The sequence below is a fragment of the Zeugodacus cucurbitae genome, chromosome 2 (assembly GCF_028554725.1).
Source record: "Zeugodacus cucurbitae isolate PBARC_wt_2022May chromosome 2, idZeuCucr1.2, whole genome shotgun sequence".
Lineage (NCBI taxonomy): Eukaryota > Metazoa > Arthropoda > Insecta > Diptera > Tephritidae > Zeugodacus > Zeugodacus cucurbitae.
Genome location: NC_071667.1, coordinates 73,652,865 through 73,677,497, shown reverse-complemented (window position 1 = coordinate 73,677,497; position 24,633 = coordinate 73,652,865). Strand labels below are relative to the sequence as shown.

At 35.1% G+C, this 24,633-nt stretch overlaps 2 protein-coding genes and 3 non-coding genes across 5 annotated transcripts in view; 4 read left to right on the top strand and 1 right to left on the bottom strand.

Moving 5' to 3' along the window:
• LOC105209115 (transcription factor IIIB 90 kDa subunit) overlaps positions 1 to 3,505 on the top strand; it is a 35,021-nt gene extending 31,516 nt beyond the window's left edge. The window contains exons 4-7 of the mRNA XM_011179316.3: positions 1,550 to 1,776; positions 2,297 to 3,054; positions 3,113 to 3,231; positions 3,293 to 3,505. Of these exons, the coding sequence (XP_011177618.1) occupies positions 1,550 to 1,776; positions 2,297 to 3,054; positions 3,113 to 3,231; positions 3,293 to 3,441 (1,253 nt within the window). The 3' untranslated portion in view covers positions 3,442 to 3,505. The remainder of the gene's footprint in view (positions 1 to 1,549; positions 1,777 to 2,296; positions 3,055 to 3,112; positions 3,232 to 3,292) is intronic.
• Trnak-uuu (transfer RNA lysine (anticodon UUU)) lies at positions 1,278 to 1,350 on the top strand. Its single transcript has one exon. It is a non-coding gene; the product is annotated as a tRNA-Lys (tRNA).
• On the top strand, positions 2,062 to 2,134 carry Trnak-cuu (transfer RNA lysine (anticodon CUU)). Its single transcript has one exon. It is a non-coding gene; the product is annotated as a tRNA-Lys (tRNA).
• Positions 3,506 to 4,328: 823 nt separating the features above from the next.
• Positions 4,329 to 6,040, bottom strand: LOC105209116 (serine--tRNA synthetase-like protein Slimp). The gene is made up of 2 exons (XM_011179317.3): positions 5,498 to 6,040; positions 4,329 to 5,426 (listed from the first exon to the last, which is right to left on the bottom strand). The coding sequence occupies exons 1-2, from the start codon at positions 5,816 to 5,818 to the stop codon at positions 4,341 to 4,343; spliced, it is 1,407 nt and encodes a 468-aa protein (XP_011177619.1). The 5' UTR covers positions 5,819 to 6,040; the 3' UTR covers positions 4,329 to 4,340.
• A 714-nt stretch (positions 6,041 to 6,754) lies between these two features.
• Trnak-cuu (transfer RNA lysine (anticodon CUU)) lies at positions 6,755 to 6,827 on the top strand. Its single transcript has one exon. It is a non-coding gene; the product is annotated as a tRNA-Lys (tRNA).
• The last annotated feature ends 17,806 nt before the right edge of the window (positions 6,828 to 24,633 follow it).

The following is a 24,633-nucleotide window of genomic DNA, read 5'->3' as shown; positions in this document are numbered from 1 at the left end:
CCGGTTGTTTTTGCGTAGGAACTTTAATTGGATTGATAGGGCAGCAGGCATATTTCTTAAAGGAATGTACAAGTATATATTTGTATATTTACAATGATGCTGCAGTAAAGGCTCTGTTATACGTACATAGCACAGTACTGTATAGACAAATATTACGTGCGAATCATAGCCGCAATTATATTTCATTCTTCGACAGTTCAGTCTAGTCTAATGTATGGTTAGGAATTTCTTGAAACCATTACCGAATTCCATACTTATTTCCTTAAGATCCTCACATTATCAGAGCTTTATGGATGCTTGCTGAGACACTTTTGATAGACGAAGTATATGATCTTTCGATTTTTCTTCCGACTACTAGCAAGTTCTATGGAAAAAGAGGTTCATGAAAGAAATCTTTCCTCTTTCCACTCACAATAAAAAAAATTAACCAATTTCACTCATTTTCACCACCAAGCTAATTTATATCCAAGACTATACCTCATTTTGCTAAGATATCTCACATATTAACCGATATATACGGTATAAAGCTCACCGGAACTTTGATTATCCGAATATAAGGTATTGGAGCTAGGGGAATTTATGACCCGATTTTAATAATTTTTGGTACAGAGACACACCAGAAAACTAATGTCTCTGAATAACATTAAATTATCTGAGGGATTTACCAGTAATTTCGGTAAAAAATTATCCAAAGGCACTGAGTTTTTCTTGTTCGAAACCTGAGGCCTTGAAAAGTTGTTTTTGGAGTGTTTTTGAGGTTAGGTAAAATTTTACAATCTGTTACAAAATATAACATTAGAATTTGACTAAAAATACCTATTTATGCCTTTTAGCTTTAAAAAGCTGCATTTCAGCCACAAAATTATCAATGAACTTGATTTTGTATAACTTCTGATAACCATAGGTATATCAAAACTTCTAAATTTCTGATATTCAACAGCTGCTATATTTTCCCACGTGCTTTTGCCATCTCTCCACAGATAAACTACTCTACTTTATCGCACATCACTGTATATATGTGTGTATACTCGTGTATTTATCTACTAAAATCAAACCAATTTATTACACCAAGAATATATTTACATCCTAAACACTTGAAAACGTGTCTACATGCACAGAACTTCACAAATTAGACACACATTCGTACATAGTTTCTATAGTTTTGTAGTTCTATAAATTCCAAATTACTATAAGCAAACTGTGAGTGTCAGAAAAATGACTAAATATGACTCATCACACGGCGTTCTTAACAAATAGAATTTGCCACACTCATATGTGCCCGGGTAGCTCAGTCGGTAGAGCATTGGACTTTTAATCCAAGGGTCCAGGGTTCAAGTCCCTGCTCGGGCGGTAATAAATTTTTTTAATAATTAAAGATGAAATGGAGAGTAATAAAACTTTAAATGAAATGAATATTGTTTTCAAAGTAAAGGAAAAAATCCCCGATTTAAAAGTAAAACTCTTGCATCATATGAAAAGAGTTTAAGTACACAATTAAAGTAAATTAAGAATCTCTCAAAAATCACTAATAAATTTCGTTCCTTCGTAGCTCTGCTGATTGCCGCACGCATGCATGAGTTCAGCCGCACGATCCTCGATATTGTGGGCATTGTGAAAATACACGAGTCCACAGTGCGCAAACGTTTAATTGAATTCGCAGACACACCCTCGAGCGCACTCACCTTGGACGAGTTCATGTCTGTCGATCTGGAAGCGGAACAAGATCCGCCCGCTTTTAAGGCGGCACGGAAAAAAGATCGCGATCGTATCAAAGATGTGAGTTTTAATTCAAATTAAGAGAATTTCTTCCGAATTATTTATATACTCTATTTTATTTAACTTAAAAAATCGATTTATTTCTAGGAGAATAATAATATTATTTAATAACTTGGTCATAACAGTCAATTACATAGAATTAATTACCATTAATCATTACTAGTATTTGAGTACTTCTAATTTTCATTATAAATACCGTTCTTCTAACTGATCGTGTCATCCAAAAATAAGCTCAAAAGCATTAGCTGTCTTTCATGTTATATTTTTGACAGCAAATTAATAAGTGCCCGGCTAGCTCAGTCGGTAGAGCATGAGACTCTTAATCTCAGGGTCGTGGGTTCGAGCCCCACGTTGGGCGAAAATATTTTTTTTTGTTTATTTTTCTAAATTTTATTAATTAATAAAAAATAATTGATTTGCTAAAATTATTCTAGACAAGTCTTAATTGTATATATTGTCTACCTACCTATGTGTTTATAAAACTCTTATAACTGAACATTTTCCCAACAATCCTTCACAGATTGGCGAGCATGAGCTATCCAAATTGCAAAAGGAAATCGACATACATCTCGAAAAGGATCTGAAACGCATACAAAAGAACACAATCAAACGTTTGACTGGTGGAATTGGCGATATAGGCACCGACACCAATTTTGAAGATGTAGAATCGGCAAATTTCATTGAAGAATCCAATATGGAGGCCATTAAAGAATGTCTTGCCGACACACCCGATGTTATGGTGCCACAGAAAACAGAGAAAATCGTTTTAAGCGGTCTGAAACCGGACATCGAATCTATGTGTCGGCCAGCACCGAGTGAACTGTTGGAAGTGGAGAAGGCTAAAGAGAATGATATCAAGGAGGATTTAGATCTGGAAGGTCTAGACGATGAGGAAATTAACAATTACATACTCACTCATGAAGAGGCGGAATACAAAAACAACATGTGGAATGCATTAAACGCCGAGTATTTGAAGGAAATGCGCGAAAAGGAAGAGCGTCTAGCCAAGGAACGTGAAGAGGGTAAGCCGGAGAAGAAAAAGCGACGGCCACGTCGTAAAGCAATCGGTCCCTCAACCAGCGCTGGTGAGGCTATTGAGAAAATGCTGCAAGAAAAGAAGATCTCAAGCAAAATCAATTATGATATTTTGCGTACGCTGACGGAAGGTAGCGTCGCTGGTGTCAGCAGTGTGACAGCCACTGATGTCACGGCAGCTGAGGTTTTAGATGTGAAAGATGTGCCAATAATTGAAACGGGTCCAATCAAGATGAAGAATAGGTGAGTGCTGTACTTCTTTGCAATTATGCAGTTGATTTCATTTGGGTGTATTTTTCAGTCGCGCCAAACCGGCATACACAATTGGTGGACCGGCAGCCAAAGTGCCTAAATTGGAAGTGGGCTTGCCCGTGGCAGAGGCGACACCCACGAAACAGGAGCCGGTGGTTGTCGAGAATGGTAAGTTTTTGGATGTTAGTTGATTTACCGCTTACTTAATCTCGTTTATTTTTTCACGCAGATGACTTGGATGAATTTGTCGACGATGCAGATGCAGACGCCGATGCCGAGGTGGAGCCCGAACCGGAACGTGAATACTCTTCTTTGAAGGATATGCTGAACGATGGTGAAGAGGACGATTACTATGGCTATGATGAGGATAACTATTGACTGCCATTTGCATGTATTTTCTTACTACTACAAGGCTATGGAGTTATATTATTACACAAAAGAATCGTACTATATTATAGTAAAAGTACGCTAGTTAATTTACCTATATACAAGCAACATTTATATACAGCTATTATTGCTAAGTATTCTTTCTTAATATAATCAAGTGACGAAGAAATTATAAAAATATAGGGATCTCTTATGTTATCTGCATTTGACCTACTTTAAAGCGCAGCAGCATCAAATATAAATATATAGCATTAAAAGAAATGAGTATAGACGCCACAAAATAGTGCATTTTCAAATAAATATTTAATTAAAAAGAATAAAAATATATTTCATATTAAATTTAATAAATTATTCATTTGTTGCACTCTGTGCTCAGAATTTTGTATGCGCCTAAAAGTTTGTCGCTTTATAACACCCTCGATCAATGCTGCACGCAAAATGCATTGCAAGTGTCGCAGCGAAATCACCAGGCGAGCAGAAAATGCAGCATGTGACGACTAATGTTTATCGAATGCTTTTGTAAAGCGAATTTTTTTTCTCTTCTATGACGTTTTAAATCAGTGATTTTGACATTGAATTAACAAAGTATATATTTTATTATAAGTCGCGGCCTTTTTATTGTTCATTCGTAATAAAAAAAAGTTTTTTATGCAAATCGCTAAACTATTTGAATACTCTACTTTAAGGAAACTGACGGCATAGGGTACGGACTCTTAAATCAAACAATCTTTAATTGCAATAAAGCTTAATTGAAAACATAAAGCTAACACTAGCTTCGATTTTCACAATTTTATGGATCAGTAGCATAAATGCACTTTTCCTCGAACAAACCCATAAGCAACTTCGAAGCATGATAAACTTCACTAAATGCATTATAACACAACAATTTACTATTTAAATAAATCCTTGAACTCATTCACAGCGGCATTTGCAGCCTTCACTTCACTATCCAGATCTCCAAGCAGCTTACACTCTTCGAGGTTCACACCATTTTCCAAAAGCAATGCAATTAGACGCGTCACGTGCAGCACATTGCCGCCCACTAAATGCGGAAAGGCGTAACCACTCTGTTCACGTATACAAAACATTATGCGTTTCGATACAAAATCACCATAATTGCTGACATTTCCCACAGATATGTAGCGTTGTTCTGCCGGTGAATACATTTCAATACTCGCACGCAGGCATTCAGCATTGGTTAGCGCACTCGCGTCTTCATAGATTACACGAAAATGCACATCCAATTCTTTGTAGAAATCTACAGCTAAGTTTAGGATCTTATCCATTTGCTCCTGTGCCTCGTCTGCAGTTTTGGTGGCAACAAATGTTTGCACAGCATTTGTTTGTGTGGCAGTGAAGAGATTTGCACTTTGTCTTTCTTCATTTGCTACTTTCACATAACTTCTACCCGCTGCCACCATAGGTATTGGTAATGCTTTGGGAAAGACGACCAGACGCGCAAAAGCACCAAGGAAAGCTTCAAATGTTGCACCGCCGGTTAAATATGCACGGTTCACCTCGCTGATTAGTTCCTCTTCTTTCACCAAGTGATATTTTTCCAATGGTGTGGCGCTCGCTTCTAGAAGCACCAGACGTGCAAAGTCCGGGTTAGCCATTTGTAGAAAACCACCTTTTGTCACATAATAATTAGTCAGCGCTTGCATACTAAATACATCGAATTCAGCAGGTGTGCCGAATAGGTAGTAGCGATCATTGTTGAAGAAACGTATGAGTTCCTTGTTGGCCATATGTGAGGGCCGCTGCTCTTCACAACGTGGCGTTGGACTGCGGTAGATCAACTTTTCAACATTGTTTTGTGGACATTGTGGATGCAAGTGATTCGGTAAATTAAGATATGAGTGCACAAAGTCTTCTTCAATTGGATAGTTCTCCGTTTTGAGTGACTTTAAAGCATTGCGCAAATTCACACCTGTGTCCTTCAATTGCTCGATTTCCTCTTTTGCGGCAGTGTCAAACTGAAAAAGTTTGAGAAGTAAAAATAAATCTTTGGGAAGTTAATCAGATTTTCATACCGCTTTCCACATACTTTCTTTAGCTCCTTTAGCTTTTTCGACACTGATTCGCGTTCTGCTTCCACCTTCTTTATTTCATTTTTCATACTTTCAAATTTCTCATATTTTGCTTTTAATTCATCCAGGTTTATCTGCAATTTACGCGCTTTTATACTCTCTTCTAAAGGTGCTAGATTATTGAGTGTCCCCTCAAAATCCATATACGGCTGAAGTGGTGCATAATTCTTTTTCGCCTTGTCACCGGTTATGTACAGCGCAGAAATGCTTCGCCTAATTGGCAGCTGTTGTGCCGTTTTTAACATATATTTTGTTGTAAATTTAAACAAATGCACCATTGTTGTATTGTTTGTGTGTTAAAATAGTATTCACATTTATTTTTGTGTCACAAATATTTAATTATTTCTTTTATGCCGGTAACTTTTAATACGCGTGTTTGTTGGAGGTGCAATAGGAACAGCTGATTATTGTTTATGCAATTCAGAAGTGTCGTGCTACCAGATCACAATTTGCACATTGTGGCTTTAAACATTCGTCGAATTATTTAGTGGAATAACTACTATTATTTATTTGAATAACATATTTTTTTGGAAATTAATGACAAATCATTTCATTTATATACAGTTGAACTTACATAATTCGAACCTCTGTAAATCAAAATTCTCCATAACTCGAACGATTGTATGGGCAATAGAAGTCAGATTTCATAAAAATTTCCTTCCATAACTCGGGGAGATTTTAGTTACTGGGTCGCCAAGATTTGAGGTAATTCATCTCGTAAACGGTGCTAGATATCAATTTTTTTATTTATTAAAAAGTGTTTATTTTGGCATAATTAACATAAAAATCACTTCAAACCTAAACGCTCCAGTAACTAAAATCCTGTGCATTACTCCAAGATTTTTGATATTATGGTGATTCGAGTAAGAGAAGATTCACTGTATAATAGAATTGTAAAATTTAAAACAAATAATTTTTGATTTTGATTTCAGAATGAGAAGATATAAAAAAAAAAACATTTAATATTAGTTCCTGTTGAAACATCGAATTTTTGTATATATTATTAGCATTAATTGTAAAATATAATTAGAATGAATACTATATTTAACTAAGCCGCGTGTTTATTTTAATCACTTTAAGGTTATGTTTTCAGTCGATATGGCAGCATGGTGATGATCTATAAATAGTACTGATCACAACAAAAATAAATGTAAATAATTTACTTACTTGCTCAGTGGCGAGTTAAATAGTACATTTGACACCAAATCTCAACAGCCCGGCTAGCTCAGTCGGTAGAGCATGAGACTCTTAATCTCAGGGTCGTGGGTTCGAGCCCCACGTTGGGCGCAAATTAATTTTTTTTATTTTTTGCTTTTTATTTAATATAAATATAATATAAGTTTACATATAATTTATATTTGTGTGGAGTTCACCGAGGTAGTGCCAAATAAAACATTTAAAGAGGGATACATACGACCTTGCTGTTTTCACAGGTTATTTTTGAAAGTCTTTGAAAAAGCAAATAGAAAAATCGATTTTTGAATATGTAACACTTGTATGCCAGTATGGAAGGTCCAGGAAAGCGATAACCACAGCCACTTAAACGTCTGTCATCCGTCTGTCTTGAATAGTTTGTGAATGGCAGCGTTCTAAAGAGCGACCGCTCGCAGGTACAAGCAGTTAGAGTGGAAACTTTAAACGCGTTTTTCTCTTTAACGACATTTTTTCAAAATTGCTGACATCATAACTCAACGAGAAATTGGCTAATCGACTATGTATTTATTTGGCATTAAAAATCGACAATGTTTTTACCTAAGAAAACGACACTTTTTTCAGAACTACGGCAGTTTGTTAATTTTTGATATTGTTCAAAAATCTTTGGTTATTTTATAGAAAATACTTTCAACTTTAATAACATTCTTGATTTTTTTTTGGTTTCAGCTACTCATTCGGCAGGAATCATGTCAGTAGTTGGGGAACTTTTTTTGGCATCTTCGAAGGCAACACGTAAGTCCTTTATTTTTCAATATTTTTGTAAATAAAAAAGCTTAAAATATAGCTGAAGATAAACTGAACTTCGAAACACTCGATCGAGTACTTTCTTTTAACAAATATTCACGAAAATCGTCTAATTTTTCAAGGTTTACACTGGTATAGCCTCTTTACGTATGTTCGTATTTTCTGTAATCAAAACTAGACCCAAACAAAAATATGGAGCACCTCAAGCCTTGACCAATTTTTTGAAGGCAGTCAATTATTTCGGAAATCTCAATTTACTTTTATGCTATTGTAGTTTGTGTAATAAAAATCAATATTTTTTATAATCTTTCGACAATTCTGTTATTATTTATCGGCACGTTTTGTTTTTGTACTCAGTTGAGCAATTAATAAAGTGCTTCCATGAGAAATAAATTGTTCAATCAAAGACACCAACACTATTTTAATAAAATATTAATCAGGAAAAAGTGAATTCACCTAACTTATATAATTCATTTTCTGATTTATGATTTCCTTTTAATTACGGGTTCTAATTTGTTTACCTTTGCAATTCATTATTTTCTAACGATACAGTTTTAGCGATAACCACAGCAATGATGGCGCCTATACGCAACGAATCCATAAATATAATAATAATATTAAATAGCTCGAAAATCATTTAATATGGAAACTCATACTGTGATATAATAAAAAAGTACCCGGTAGGAAATTTATGGCTTTTAAAAGTAACTAACATAACTTGTGTTACTTTTAGTAGTTATGATATTTAAGGATAATGTAAAATAAGCTCTCCAAATGACTGGTGGATTTTATTTGAAATTTTTATTTTTAATTTTTTTTTTTATACTAGTTGAAAGTATAAAGACAAAATTTTTTTAGAATTTCGAACTTTCATTTCAAAAATCTTAAACGACACTTTGTCTACATTTAGGCGCAATAATGTATATTTTCAATGAAAATTGGTACAAACATTTAAAAAACTAAGATTTAACGAAATTGTTTGCAGTTTTTTCTTCTCTTTAATTCTCTTGAGTACAATTTCCTAAATGGCAACACTTGATACATATATAAATCTATATATATACATTTGTATCCATTACTTTATACATAATTTCGCTGGATGTTTTGCAGGACCTCGAACAAAAAACGCATTGCAAAATGCGTATAAAAATTAAGCGAATTAAATGCGAAGGCATGACCAAAGCCCTGTCAAATAGGATTACTCAACAACTTGCATTTCTGTTTTTTTGCTTTTTGAATGCCTCCGCGCCTGTGTGTATGCTTAATGGAAGTGGCGCCACTACTGACCGACTAGTGATTGTCGCCATAAATTTTTTAATTAAAAATTGTTGCAAAAAAAAGCTTTCCAGCGCCATAACTTTCGCCTTTTTCATTGAAATTTATAACTGTGAAGCGCAGTTTTACGGTTGAAAAATATTTGCTTTGCCGCTTTTTGCAAGCACAACAACCGCCTATCGTATATCTGTAACATGTTTTTAAACTATTTATATAGACACATAGGTTCAATATATTTAATTAATTATGCTACTTAAGCACGCACATAAATATTAAAGAAGTTTTTTTTCGGTGTATTTAATGACATATTAATGGCAAAAAGTGCCGAACAGAAAAAGTTCGTAACAAATTGATTGGTGCAATGTTATTTAAAAGTGAAAATCATTTGGAAAAAACAAAACATTTTTAAAATGAAAATTTCTACGCAAAACCTGAAAGCGAAAAAAAGCGCGTAAATTAATAGTTACGTAATGGAGCATGCATGCATATGCAGTATATGTGAAACAACGCAGCAAGTTTAGTTGCGTAAAGTGATTAATTGGCGTTGCTAAGAGCTTGTCGAGCGACACATCACTGCACTTGTTCGGTTAATGAGCGGTTACGTACGCAGGGAATTCGCAAAAACTGCATTAAAAAGTACAAAAAAAATCTTAAAAAAAATACAACAAAAAAATTATAAAAATTACAATAAAACACTACAATTAAGTCAGTGAAGCTGATAATCATATTTATTAAATGTTATTGCTGCACTAGTTGTACAGTTTTTTTCTGGTATCATATGCGCTAATATGATAAAAGATTTTGCGGCATACGAAATATTTAATTAGCAATCCGATTTTTTATTTTTATTAATTTTGTAAGTTTGTTTGCAGAGCTCTCACGTAATTGCTGTGGAATGTAACTGTCAGTAGATACCGCATGCAAGCACGCAAGTTGAATGCTCAACAATCAGATTTTTATTCACGGTTAGATAATTAAGTAGCCAAGCTAAGTGGAGAGTTACATAGCCATCTGAGCTTCTATTTGATGAATAATAATTTTAAATGCAACATATCTTCATTTGGTTGTCACTACTTATCATATACTATGTAAGTTATTGTAAATTCTGATTACACGTGTTGAAAATATTTCATAAGAAAAAATAGTTAAAAACGCCTTTGCGAACTAAAACTGTTGTGGTTCTTATACAAGCAATCTTTTCATTAAATTTTCATCATAAATTCATTAAATCAATACTACAATGTTTGCTGTTAGCCTCTGAATACTAGACAAAATATTGATCGAGAAAAAAACATCCAACTACTTACAAACCGACTTATGTCTAGTAGAACCCTTAAGACTTTAGTATTCTAGTTGAGAAATTTTTTCCTCAAAGAAAGTTCCTTAAAAATGTACTACATTTTTTCGATGTTTTTCCGGAAGACTGTCTGACAGCAACTGACTGTTAAGCGGACAATACATTTCACCAGCATGCTGGCGCAATCAACTGATGGCTGGTTGACTGTGTATGTTCTTGTGCTGTGATTGTCCGCATTTCCCGGAAAATTTCTATATTCATTTTCGTGCTCAGGCGGTCAAAATACATAGGTGTATTTCATTTCAGAAAACTCTGGAAAGTAAAAAGTTCTGGGCAGTACCGGGTTAAAGGCAATCCCCAAGATCGAATTTGAGAAGTGTTTAGACGATTGGAAGCAGCACCACGTAAAGAGACTCTTAAAATTGTTTAACAAGAATCGTAAGACTGCGTACGGATTCTATGGGCAGTGAGAGGCTACTAACGAGCTTCACTGAATATCTTCTCGAAAAGAAAGTTTTATCATTAGGCTTACTATTTATGAACTTTAGACCGCTATTGTCTATCACATTGGCTGCCAAGCGGTTTTGACGAAAACCTTCCCCGTGTGCCGAGCACGATTTTTGTTATAAACTGGTGTAAATCGCGAATATATTAAATTGTTTACTGTTCCCGAAAGGTTTTGCGACTTATTTCGGTTTTTATATTTAGCGATTTTTTGCGACGTGGCACTGTTCAAATGGTACGAATATGTGCCTCGCAGATTTTTATTGTTATCTGCTTGTTTTTTATTCTATAAAATGATTTTATTTTATTAAAATGCGTAAATCGTGTGGTGTGGTACCCCATGAATTTTCATGTGTCGCACGAAAACGATTTTCATTGGATACTAATTTATCCACTTAAAATTAAAGCTAGTTGAAAATTTTGAATTGATATATATATTTTTCTATTCTATTTTTTAACAATAAAAACTTTTGTTGTAATACATATGTTAGAAAAATATAGTGGGCATTTGCGTTTTTTAATATTTATTAAGTTGTCTATATTAATGTCGCCTAGTACGTATGTATGGTATTATGCATTTACGCCAGCGCTTCTTCTAATAGTCGAAACCCTTCTCAAACACTTAGCTTATTCAGCGATGCGCTTTTAATGTCCGCTATGCTTGTAAAACGAGGGGTCTTTAAGGTTCTTTTTATTTTTGGGAATAGGAAAAAGTCACATGAAGCCAAGTCTGGCGAATATTGGGGCATCATTGCGGTATTTGGACAAGAATTCACGAACAACCAACGAAGTGTAAGCATTTAACCAACGGAAAATGGCCAAGCTCTTAAAACACATCTAACCTTAGAGGCTGATACAGACAAAGTAAGCAATGAATACCTCCGAAAATTGTATCGTACTTCAGAGAAAAACATTTTTACAATTGGACTTTTGGAAATTTTGAAATTCCCGTTATTTTTTGAACACACCTTGTATGATTGTATGTACGACTGTTTTCAACATTATATAAAGCTTATTTTGTGAGAAAGATGTGATTATCATCCATTTGGTAATTGATATACAAAAATTGTGGTCCTCACTTCAATTCTTCCTTAACAATGATTCCGTACTAGCGAATTTGTATAAGCTTTAGGTGCTACGTTTTGATATTACTAGCACTACGATTCGAGTACTGTCCAAAACCAATCTCAAAAAGATCTTTTAATAGCTCCAATTCTTTACATTATTGTTTAATATTCTTTCTTTATTATATTACATCTACTCATTATTCCTAAAATCAAATATTTTCGAATTGTTATATAGCAGTTTGAGATTCACAATAATTTAATTGAACTAAAAACACATTAATCCCCACACAATTACATGGATCAATTTGTCAAGCGTCTTTAACAGTTTGACAGCGCAGTTCATTCATGTTGAAAATACGAAATGTCTTAATAAATTATAATTTATTTAAATGCACAGAGCTGTGTTGCGTGTGTGTGCGATTGACTGTGTAAAAAGCATTAGAATGCTGCACACGCAACACACTCCTTAATTGCCCAAATCGTCATTCATTTGCCTAATTAATCATCAATTATTGCACACTGGCACACAGTACAGTTGACGAGCCAAAATCTCCGCATTACACCGTACAATGGCTGTTTGCAACTTGCAACAATTTTATGCTACATAAAATTAACATAATCTTTGCCAATGCACTCATTAAATATATGCACAAGAGGAGAGTGTAGACGGAGTGAGAGAGTGTGTGTGTGTGTAGAACTTTCTGGCCAGACATGGCCAGGCCTTGAGCTGGCGGAGCTGCCTTTGTAAGTGTCGTGTGGCATTAGCACATTAAACACCACACAGAGCAGCCACTCGAAAGTGCCGTTGTGTGTCCAGTTAGTTGCTGGCGGCGGCGTCCATATTCTCGTTGTGCATGCGTGTGGGTCTGTGTGTGTGATGGCGATATGAGTATGTGTCGCCCGAAACAATGAAGTGTGCAATTTGCTCAACTGCTGCTAATTTACATTTGCCTCGGCCGCAAACACCAACAACAACAGCAACACCAGCAGCAGCAGCTCTAGTAGCAGTTAGTGAGCTAGCGAGCAAATGTAGTAGCAAATTAGTTGCAGATATGGCTGGCTGGCTGGTCGGCTGACTGTATGGCTTAGTGGCCCAATCGCCAGGCGACCACAATCAGGCAGCCGGGCAGAGAGGCAGCTGGCTAGCCAAGTAGCTGCCGCTTGTCATTTTATTACATCACATTTGGCATATTGGCATGCAGGCATGAATCCACATACATATGTATGTGCCTGTGTATTTGTTGTTGTTGCTTGAAGTTTGTTGTCCGTTGCGCATATCAAGCGGACAACGTCACGTATACTTCACCTCAATACACTTCACTTGCACTTATCTGAGAGCATGCAAGCGCAACGGTAATTTTAACGGTATATGCATTTCGTACTCGTATTCACCCGAATACGGTCGTCGACATATACAAATGAGTTGACACAGACGAATGCATGATGACTTCAACTGATGATGATGACGATGACGATGAGGATGAGTAGCACCAAAACAGATGCCTGCCACATATTACTGCCACTTAGTTATTAAGGGCCTGTAGCACCACCACATTGTCCTCTTGCATTACTGTCGTTCGGTCTGCAGCTTTTGGTCAGCGCTGATTGGCCGCTTCACTAACTGCTCAATTGTCTTGCCAATATACCTATCGTAGCTGTGTGGAAAGTGGCAGTGGAGTGGAGCGGCAGTATGAGGGAGAATTTTGGCAGCCTGCATCAACTACTTCGCTTTCTGAATTTGCTCATTAATTTTATAATGTAGGCAGGAGAATTGTGCATTTTAGTGTCGTGTTGATAGCAAAATACTTAAGTTTGATGCTGTAGGGCTTTAAGTTACGTTAGTCTATTTGATTTTTGCTTTTCCTAATTACTTAAATTATATAAACCTTTTTTCGAAAAAATACCACCGTTAAAGTCATGAAAAATTATGAAAAGGAATCGCGTGTTTCAAAGTAAGATATAAAATGTGTGTTCAAAAAATAACGGGAATTTTCGTTTTTTTGAAAAAAATATTTATTCATTCGTCTACATTAATGTTATCGCCTATAAAATAGTCGAATATTCGATTTTATGCACATATGCCAGCGCTTTTTTCAGCGATTTTTCATATGCTTGTAAAACGACGCCCTTTCAAGGTTCTCCTTATTTTTGGAAATAGGAAAAAGTCACTCGAAGTAATGTCTGGTGAATATGGAGGCTGGGTAATCGTTATAGTATTGTGTTTTGCCCATTTAAACTCAATTCCCCACAAGTTTGACTAGCTATCTCATAAAATCATTAAACAAAACCATGATTTAAGAAAAAACATCCCGAGAAGATCCATAATAAAATAAGTGAGATACATACGACACCTTTTCGGATCATCTGGGCGTGGCTTATTAAAACCGGTCTATCGTTTTGGAACCAATTTGACAGTGGTTATCAAAGGAAATGAAAGATGTGAAGAGTCACCGTTTATTGCATTGAAGTCTTTGGCTTTTACGACTCGATTTCCTTTAATTTTTGTTCTTTTTCTCCATTTCTTTAAATTCGCAGACACTGCAGATTTCTTATAAATATCAAACAAAACAACGGTTCACCCCACATTTTTTTAAACTATGGCTATGTACTATTTAGACCACCATCATAAGCATAGTCAGTTTAATGGTCTTTACTCATAGTGTTGTGTAACAGCATCAATAACAATGTCAGCCTCGAAATCCAGAGAAGAATCACTCTTGCCAACAGTGGCTACTTTGAACTGAGTAGGCATTTGAAAAGTTAAGTCCTCTCTCAACGAACCAAAATCAAACTCTACAAGTCGCTTAACATTCCCGTCCTGATTTATGATGCAGAAGCGTGGACGATGTCAACATCAGATGAGACGACACTAGGAGTTTTTGGGAAGAAAATTTGGCGCAAGATTTACGGTCCTCAGAACATTGGCAACGGCGATTACCGCAGACGATGGAACGATGAGCTGTACGAGTTATACGACGACATTGACTTAGTTCAGCGAATAAAAAGACAGCGGCTACGCTGGCTAGGTCATGTTGTCCGAATGGACGAAAACACTCCAGCCCTGAAAGTGTTCGATGCAGTACCCGCCGTAGGAAGCCGAGGAAGGGGAAGGCCTCCACTCCGTTAGAGGGACCAGGTGGAGAGCGACCTGGTTACACTTGGGATCTCCAACAGGCGCCGAACAGCGAGGGAAAGAGAGGAGTGGCGCGCTCTTATCGATTCGGCTATAACCGGCCAAACGGTGCAACACCAATCACATACATACATCAGCTTTAAGATAGTGTGGGTCTTCACCGAGAGTGTGGACTCTAGACAAATAAGCTTTAGAAAATATATTTTTTTGAACGTTATTATAAAAATAATACATAAAAAGGGTCGTAACAATCGTTTTTAGCACGAATGAAAATAGTATAAAGTGCAGATAAATAATCATATTCACTTTTATATCGCATTGAAATATCATCCCTTGGTAAAGCATTGTATCCATACTGCAGCTAAATAAAATAGATTTGCAGACGAATACCATTTAATATACGCAATTTTTCTATTTAGAGTGCATCAATTCTATGCATAAGCCCCTACAGCTCATTACTACGACGCCAACGAAGCTGAGCTTTTGTGGTAAGCACCGCTTGAGTACACGGCGACGGAGGTACAGGGCGTATGAGCAATGCAAATTATCATACGAACGTGCAGTGACCATGAAATGCCAACAACAATGCAAATTCAAATGTAAGTGGATTTCCAGATGTGCACATGTGACCCAGTAAAAGGTGATGGTGATGTTTTCACAACATTTGCATGAAAAGGAAAAGAGAGGAGGTGGAAGAGGTGAGAGCAGCAAAGAGGAGAACACACAACTGAATATATGTGCGTGTCTAAGTATAGCAGCACATTTGCATACTCTCGTAGTTATTTAGGTATTTAAGTACTTAGGTCTGTATGTGTGTGTGTGTGTGCACCTTTAGGTGCCTTATAAAGTAAACGATGTTAGAGCTTTGCTGAAATTCTTACTGACAGTTATGGATACACGTGAACTTATGCAGTTTAAAGTATTATGCAGCAGCATTTAAAGTTTCACACGCACACACATATATTTGCCGCATATAAGCAGGCAAGCAAGCGTTTTGCCCTTGTGCATTGGTCGTTGAGAGGATATGCACTGCATCGCTGCACCAGCGAGTGCAAAAGGGCGACTCAGGGCCAAAGGCAGCAATGCATCCACTTAACTCTTATTTTTTTCTGCTGCTGCCGTTGAGAATGTGTGCATGCTTATGCGTTTTAAATGCATTAAAAATATAAATATATATATAAATAAATAAATACATAAATAATAGTACAAAAAGGCGTGAAACGAGCAACGACGTTTGCAAGTGTGTGTGTGTGTGCGCGCGTTAAGAGGCTGGCGTAAATTTTTTTTACGCAAAATCGCTCACAGCCAAACGAATGTGCACTTCACACGTGCGCTCGAGGGCACTCAACGCCGCCGCCGCAAACGTAAAGCTGGCGTCGCTGCTGCAGTCGCAGCTGTACTGGCCGTGGACTTTAAATGCTACAACAACCTTAGGCGAAGACTCGGAGGCTCGCAGGCTGGATGTGCGTATGTTGTGGAATTGCCTGCAGCAATCTTAAACCGCAGGTAAATATTTCAATGGAATATAAATTTCATAAAATTTCAGCAGCACAAATGCATTTATACGGCGCTGTGGCTATGGGCGAGTGAGCGCCTTACAAAATATCACTCATACGCCTGGGTGGACGAAAAGTGGCCGAAAGCGTTCAAGTCTTGACCGTAGCGATTGAGTGCTGAGTGAACGGTGTAAGGCATGTCGGCATAATATAAATGCCTTCCACGCAGCTGAATTTATGTGCAACACACACACATATATATACACATGTATATATAATATGCTTGTTTCCGCTCGCAGCTTTTATCGTTGATGAGTAAATGCAATTTAACGCTCATTTATAGTGAAATTTATGACGGAAATAAAAAACCGAAATAAGAATGAAAATAATGTGTATAAAAAATAAAATAAAATAACTGCGCTTTTCCATTGTTGAACTCATTGTTTATTATTATTTATGCGTTCGCATTAAGTAATTAACGTTAAATTGCATTTAAGTGGCGCGAGCGGCGCAGCAACTCAGCGCTGATGAGATAAAAGGTATTTCGTCATACAGAAATATATATATATATATATATATATATATTATATATATGCCTGTGAGTATGTGTATGTGTGTGTGTGTGCAGCATTAAGCCAAATTTTGAACGAAATATATGCGATTTATAAGTGATGACACGGAGCCGTTGGTAAACATGTCAGTTACAAGCGCCCATAAACGCCAAGCCAAACAGTCACATAAGCAAATTAAAGGGATATGACCTTGCAGGGATGCTTATAGATTGAAAATATCAAATAAATAAAGTAATTTAATGTAATTTAAATACGAAAATTAAGTACAAGTTAATAGAGTTATATTCATATATTGAGGTCACAGTTCAGTGTTACTGGCAAAAGCTTGAAGAAAGCTTTCAGCTCATTTACAACTAATTTTTAAAGGCCGATTGCTGAAAATGTGTATAGTATTGACTCTTTCCCTTAAATTAAATATTAAGCCTTCACTTAGAATCAAGCTTTCAATGAACAAGCTTTTAAAATTAATTTTTGTAGACCGATTGAAAAAAAGTTAACAATATGAATTGCTATTCTTAAATTGAGTACTAAACAATGAAGCTTTTACTGGGGATCAAGCTTTTACTAGAGCTTTGGAAAAATAAACTTATAAAATATTTTTTTATAGACCGATTGAGAAAAGTTCTCATTAACATTAACACCTCTTTATAAATTGAATATATAACAATTAAACTTTCACTGAGAATTAAGCTTTCACTAGTGCTTTCATATATATAATTATAGACCAATCGAGCTAAATTGTTATCTCTTCTTAAAACGAATTTAAATTTATAATATTAAACTATTAAGCTTTCACTAGAGCTTTCGAAAAATTAGCTTAAAAAATTAAGAAAATTTCTCAATAATATTAACACCTCTTTTTAAATTGAATATTAACCAAATAAGCTTTCATTGGCGATTAAGCTTTCACTAGAATTTTCAAAAAAATAATATTCTAAAATATATTTTAATAGATCTGAGAAATCGTGTCAATAATATTGATTTACTACTAAAATTTATTAGTAACTATTATAATTTATTAGTAAACAATTAATCTTTCACTGGGAATTTAGCATTTACTAGAGCTTTCTAAAAATTAGCTTCTAAAATAAATTTGTATAGACCAATTCAGGAAAATTATCAATAATATTAACAACTCTTGTTAAATTGAATAATAAAGGAGTGAGCTTTCATTAGTGATTAAGCTTTAACTAAAGCTTTCATATTGAGATTACATCCAGTGGTGTACAATGTGCTCGAATATTGAATATGAAACCTTTATCTGACTGTTGTGATTACGATTAAGGCATTTTCTTTTGTTTTGAATACCTAAAGCTTCGCTGAAAACCTCATTCCATTTCATATCCTCCGGCATGTGATTCAATTTTCATTGCAGCAGCTGTCTGCGTCTTAGCGAAGTTGCTGAATTTCAGCAATTTATAATTTACCTGCAGGGCGCAATGTAATCATTACTACATACTCGTGTATTATTTATGTAATTGATGGACGTTGAGTGTGGTGCGTTGCGCGCTATACACGCTGATCGCTGGCAGCTTAACTACATATTACATTGACTTTTGATTGCTTGATGGATGATGTTATGAATTCATTTAAAACAACTACGCATTGACGGCCAATGGCATTTGACCAAGACACACATAACAGTTTGTAGCTAGTTTGCAAGTGACTTTATGAGCCCTTACTATATATTGTGTATGTGTGCGTGTGCGCTTTGTTATGTAAACAATCAAACGCATATGCTGTGTATAGTGCCACCATTTAAGTCAATGTAAATAAATAATATATGAATATGATTAATAAAGGTGAAAATAATAATAATTAATACGCAAAGCGACACATGCACACATATTTCATAAAAAAAATATATACGCAGCTATAAGCCATTAAAGTTGGCAAGTTGTAAAAAATGAAAATCTGCTGATGCGTTGATTATATTATTAATTAATTTTTATGCCCATCATAATGAGTTACATACTTTTACATGCAACTGATAAATGTTGCTGTGTTGTTGTAAGCCATTAAAATTTGTTGCTTTTCCAAAGCAATTTATTGACAACAACGGCACAGTAAGCTTTAAGTCTGTTTAAATTTTTGTTTGTGCAATTTTAATGAGTAAACTAACAAATTTTTTTCTGCTATTTTTATTTTTATATTTAATAAATTAAACATGTTTTTTTGGTAGTGTATATTTATAAAAACATGTTAATCAAAAAATACAAATATAAACTTAATATTTTTTCAATATATTTAATCATTAATTAGCAGCTCTGTTTGCTCTGTATGTGACTACTGAAGCTTTCATAATACGTTCGAAGTCAAAATTAGCTTTTTCTTGTATAGTTTCCATGCTCACCCTAAATGTAGGCAACACTTTTTGTGATACGCCTACACTAAGGCGCTACGAAAAAGTTTAAATATTTGTTGTTTGTAATAATTTTCGGTTATTTTGCATTTGGTTGAGCTTTTTTTCCTTTCATCAATATAAAAACTTTAAATATAGTTTCAGATCAGATAAACGTTTCACTCTAATTTAAGAGGTCTAGTTTTAGGGACTATATATTATTATTATATAATTTAATTACAATCTTAAGTTTAAAGGTCTCTTCGAGGTATGTCTCAATCTATAACTTTTTAAAAATATTTTAAATCTTAAACATCAAATCAAAACTTTTAAATATTAACAAAAAATCACAGTTATGATCGAAAAGAAAGCAAAAAAGTACCACATATGCTCACTAGAAGCGCCCTTAACCCACACACAGTTGGATATATACAGTGTATACTACTACACATGCAGATAATTTATCATCACCAATATTCAAAGGTTTGTTTGTTGGCAGCGAGTTTACAACAGATTTTCACTGTTTCAAAAATACTAATTAATCTTCCGCTTTGCAAACTCCCAACAAAACCAACCAAACAACAAAAATGGATTATCTAATTTCATTTTATATTAGTTGCTTTGCAGCGTTGTTTTTGTTGTTGGCTTTGGCAAACACAGAAAAATTATGAAATTATGAAATTATGACAATTTCAGTTAACGATGCTAACTTTGCTCTGCTCATTAACAAATGTCGCTGCTGTTAGAAAGTTGAGCCAACAGATTGTATCACCGTTAAGCACACATATGTGCTTGTATGTATGTATGTATGTGTTATTGTTGGATTCATTAATTTACCACAAAGCTGTAGGTAGATATGTGTGTGTGCTCAAATGTATTTAACTGCTTATGCAGCCGTTTGCGCCACGTTAAAGGCATTTCCGCTAAACAATCAGTTGCACAGTGATTAATTACACCATGTGGTTGTTGTTGCCATAGTTATTGCTGCGCGTATATAATATGTTTTGTTGGTATTAGATGTAGCCTCGCTTTGTTGGTGTTGTAGATGTTGCTAGTTGGTTTTGTTGTTGTTGTTGTTTTGTTAGTAAATCTGTGTGTTGTGTGTCATCCGAGTAACATATGCAAATTATGTGTGCTCATAAATTTAATACCTCACTGCCAACACCGATTACCATCTTACTTGAAAGAAGTATTGCGCAAACATTTTGTTATGCATAAATATTATGAAGCGGCAGCAATTCATCACAGCGCTGATGGGTGAGTTAAGATACCAATATGGGTATGCGGAAGTGTTGTTGTGTATTAATCATTATAGTTTTTTATATCCTGTGCTTATTTAAGGCTCTAAAGTACATGTGAGTTAGATATTAGTTAGTTAAGTACTATAGTTAACCCACTAAGAAGTCCAAGTGGCAGAGTAGTCTCTAACCATATGACTTCAATGTTTTCTATTGGTTAGTATTAAATAGTTCATCGGAGTACAATATTTTCTGCAAGGTCAAAAATAAATATGTGTAAGAAAGTTCTAATACAAATCCTTGACTGAAATATTGGATTACACCCTTTACTCTTCATGCAATATAAGGTATAATATATGGACAAGAACAAGGATAGTATTAGCGACAATTACTTCTGGGAACAGTTATTGTTATTTATATAATCTTCACCGTAGCTTACCATACCCTTAAAAAATTGATTTAATATGACATTTATAGTTAATTTGTTACAACAATAAATTATGTCGAGGGATACTGCTTGGAATTTTTTGTGTTCTGGGTCGGTTGGTGGATTGTTCCAGCTCAAGATGATGATGATGTAAAACTAGTATTTCTTACTTTATCTACAAACAACGTTTGAATGTCTTGGCTATTCAGATTGGTTTTTGGCTTCTAGAAAAAGTAAATTCATAGCTATTGTTAGCAATAAGAACGAAATATTGGTGAATATTGTTTTCTGAAACCATTGTATTTGAGATAGTTTCCATCGTACGAATATTTGCTGATGTTTCGGGTCTTAAAATTGGTCGTATTTTCGCAAAACGAATGACGATTAGAGATCGAAGAAAAGTTGTTCACAATGAACCACAAATAATAGTCATTCATCGCTAAGTCATCTTATTTGAGATAAAAGGAAGTTCTCGAGGCCTATAACAAAGATGTCAAAAAGCGATTGACAGATTATTGAATGAAAAAGATCAAAAGTATAAGGTAAGATTTATCATTCATGTCAAAAAATTTAATAGAAATATTTCTTTTGTTATTATCTTTCCTTTATTAGAAGTATTTGAGAAATTGGTTTATTATTTAGAAATTAGATGGAGTCTCTCCCTTTCAAGATTCTTGGAGATCTATATACCCAGAAAGTATAATTTTTCTTTGAATTGAAAACCCCACAAATTATGGCATTTCCTTGCAAAATCTATAATTTTCAAATCTCACAGTAAACACTTACGTCCTTACTTCCTCGATTCAACTTACATCGCCAGCAATATTCAAATAATGTGGTCATTTCGATAATACTAATAAACACATATCTGTGTCAAAATAAACATATGTATACATACAACTATATTTGCGCACACAAACCCAAATTAATGTCAACAAATCTATCAGCTTGCTCGCATTTCCGGCAACAAGGTACGGCAACCCTTTGAGATATTTCTTTTTTTTTGCTACTGCCAGAGTGTTTTTTACTTTGATCTATTTCTACGTTGGCTGCGGCCAATAGCTTCAGCTAAATCGACCTCACCGACGATACATCATTGTTGGTTGGTTGGTGAGCATGGTGAGCATGCAAAAGCAGCCTTTTTTTCTACACACACGGATGTCCAACTCATGTCCGCATCCGCTTGCTGCTAGCTTTTTGCCCCTAGCACACTTACGAGCAGGCTACTGACTTTCTTGCTCAGCCTTTTTTCTATTAAATAGTTGAGCTAGTGGCCTGCTTTGGTCAGCGTATGGATGGATAGCTAGCAAGCCGATATCATTTTTGGTTTTTCAGGTTTCCTTCTGTATTCGAAACGTTCGGTTTGCTCGGTTTCATTTGATGCATCGATTTACGTAATTGCCTTCATTTATCCTGTTTGTGGGGGTAAATTTGCGTCCAACTTCCACCCACCTTAGCTTAGACATATATTTACTGTTATGCATGTGTGAGTTAGGATTTTGCTTTTTTTCCTGCCTCGAACTGACTTCGTTTTGGGTTCTACTTTGCAGTTAATAGTTTAGCCGTTTGTCTCGCACACACATAAAAACACACACACAAGTAAATATAACTGTGAGCGGTAGTCTGCGCCCGTCTTCGGTTGTTGCTCATTCGATTTACACAAATTTATTTTATTTATTTAAATGTATGATATATTGTGACGCATTGGTCCGAAACATTTGTTAAACTGAGATTTATTGTCTGTAAACAGGGCTTTCGAACTCGCCTGAGGCGGGAAAAGGTCTTTGCCACGAGTAAACATATTCGTTTTCATTTTCTCTCTCTCTCTCTCTCTCTCTCCCTCTCTCTTTCTTTCTCGTTGAGTGTGTGCGTATGTCTACTTATCGCTTATTATGCCTGTATTGACTTCCATCCACATTTAATCATAAGCATTTAGAAAATGATTAACTGCCAATTAATTTACTGAACTATCATTAATTAAGGTGCGTAGCAACTACTTATTCGCTGGCAAGGTACTTTCGCTTAATTTTCTCCCCCGGGTCCACCACTTAGGGGGATACGCATTTGATTAATTATTGCACTTGCATGCGTTTAAGATTTGCGGACGGAAGAGTGATGTGAGCGGCAGTATTTATACTTACTTGTTTATGTTTTTTTTTGTGTAATTGTCTTCCAGCTGCTTCTTGATGAGTTTTACTTTGTCTTGACATGAAGTCCTGCTAGTGCTTTGCCCTCCCATAATTTTCTGTTTTATTTGTAGTCTTGCCGTCTGTTTAACTGCTCATTAACATTGTGTTGCTTTAATTCCGCAAGTGTACATTTTAGTCAGATTAATAATGAATAATCATTAGTTACTGGTGACATCTTGAAGGAGCTGAAAAAAGATTGCTTCATGAGTAACTCAATGCTTATTGAGACATAAGAAGTTTTTGAGTGTATGCTTTAGTGATTAAGCCATAATCTGATTGGGTATTTTTATACAACTTAATGCCGTTGTTATTCATTTTTCATACGGAAGTAAATCAAAAAAGGAAAAATTTTACCAATTTTATTTCGTATCATAAAATGAGATAAAAATACGATTTTAATCTACATTAGTTGATCTAATAAAACGATAGATTAAAACTAGTTTAGGTGTTACATCATATTCATTCAGAATAAATTTCATCTCAGAATTTATATGCGGAAATATGATCAAAATCTCTAGATAATCTATAGAGGGCCTCTCGAGTTCGGAAAGGTGAGTGTCCTACAGAGGAGGCTCTAAAGGTTTGCCTTTCTAAAAAGTATAAAAACAAAGCATGAAGCTTTTATCTGGGTCGATTCAGACAGAGATCAATATTAATAAGAACACTACAAAAAAAAACTTTCAAAAAAAGGAAGACATGAAGTATGGATGGAACCACGAGGAGAAAAATATGTCTGTTCAAATTCGAATTGAAAAACAAAAAACAAAAAATTATCAGAAAAACATTTTTTCCAATTTTTGAATGAACATATCTACAACTACACACCTTGTGATCGTAATTATTATTAAAACTAGTTGAGGTGTTACATCATATTCATTCAGAATAAATTTCATTTCAGAATAAATATGTGGATACGAGTATATGATCAAAATCTCTAGACAGTCTATAGAGAGACTCTTGAGTTCGGAGAGGCTAGTGTCCTACAGAGGAGGCTCTAAAGATTCGCCTAGCACTCTGAAAAGTAGAAAATCGAAGCACTAATCTCTTATCTGGGTCGACTCATACAAAGATCGAGATTTTTAAGAACGCTACAAACAACATCTTCAAAAAAAAAAAAAAGAAAAACATAAGGTGTGACTGGAACCATAAAGGAAAAAGAAAATATTTTTGTTCAAATTTGAATTCAAAAATTAGCATAACATGTATTTAACAATTTCGAAATGAACATATCTAAAACTATACACCTAATTATTATTTGTGGTAATATCATCTAAAATTGAAGCACCTTAAGGCTGACATCAAAGCCACAAAATCTTCTGTTTTATTAAACACAGCGTGCATTTTCACTATACATAACCTACCGCATTGAACCCGATTGGCATATGTCGCTAGAAGCGCTTAGCACCACCGACTTCCACAAATGTTTACACACAATCTAAGAAAACAAGGCTTCATGCAGCATGCACCCCTGCTAGATTGTGGCTTGTGGCACACAATTGCATCAATTTGATTATGCAAATTGTTGCGACTCCTGCGCACTTTGAATCGGAGTGTTATATAAGTGTTTATGCTAGTGTTTATTTGCTTAAGACACA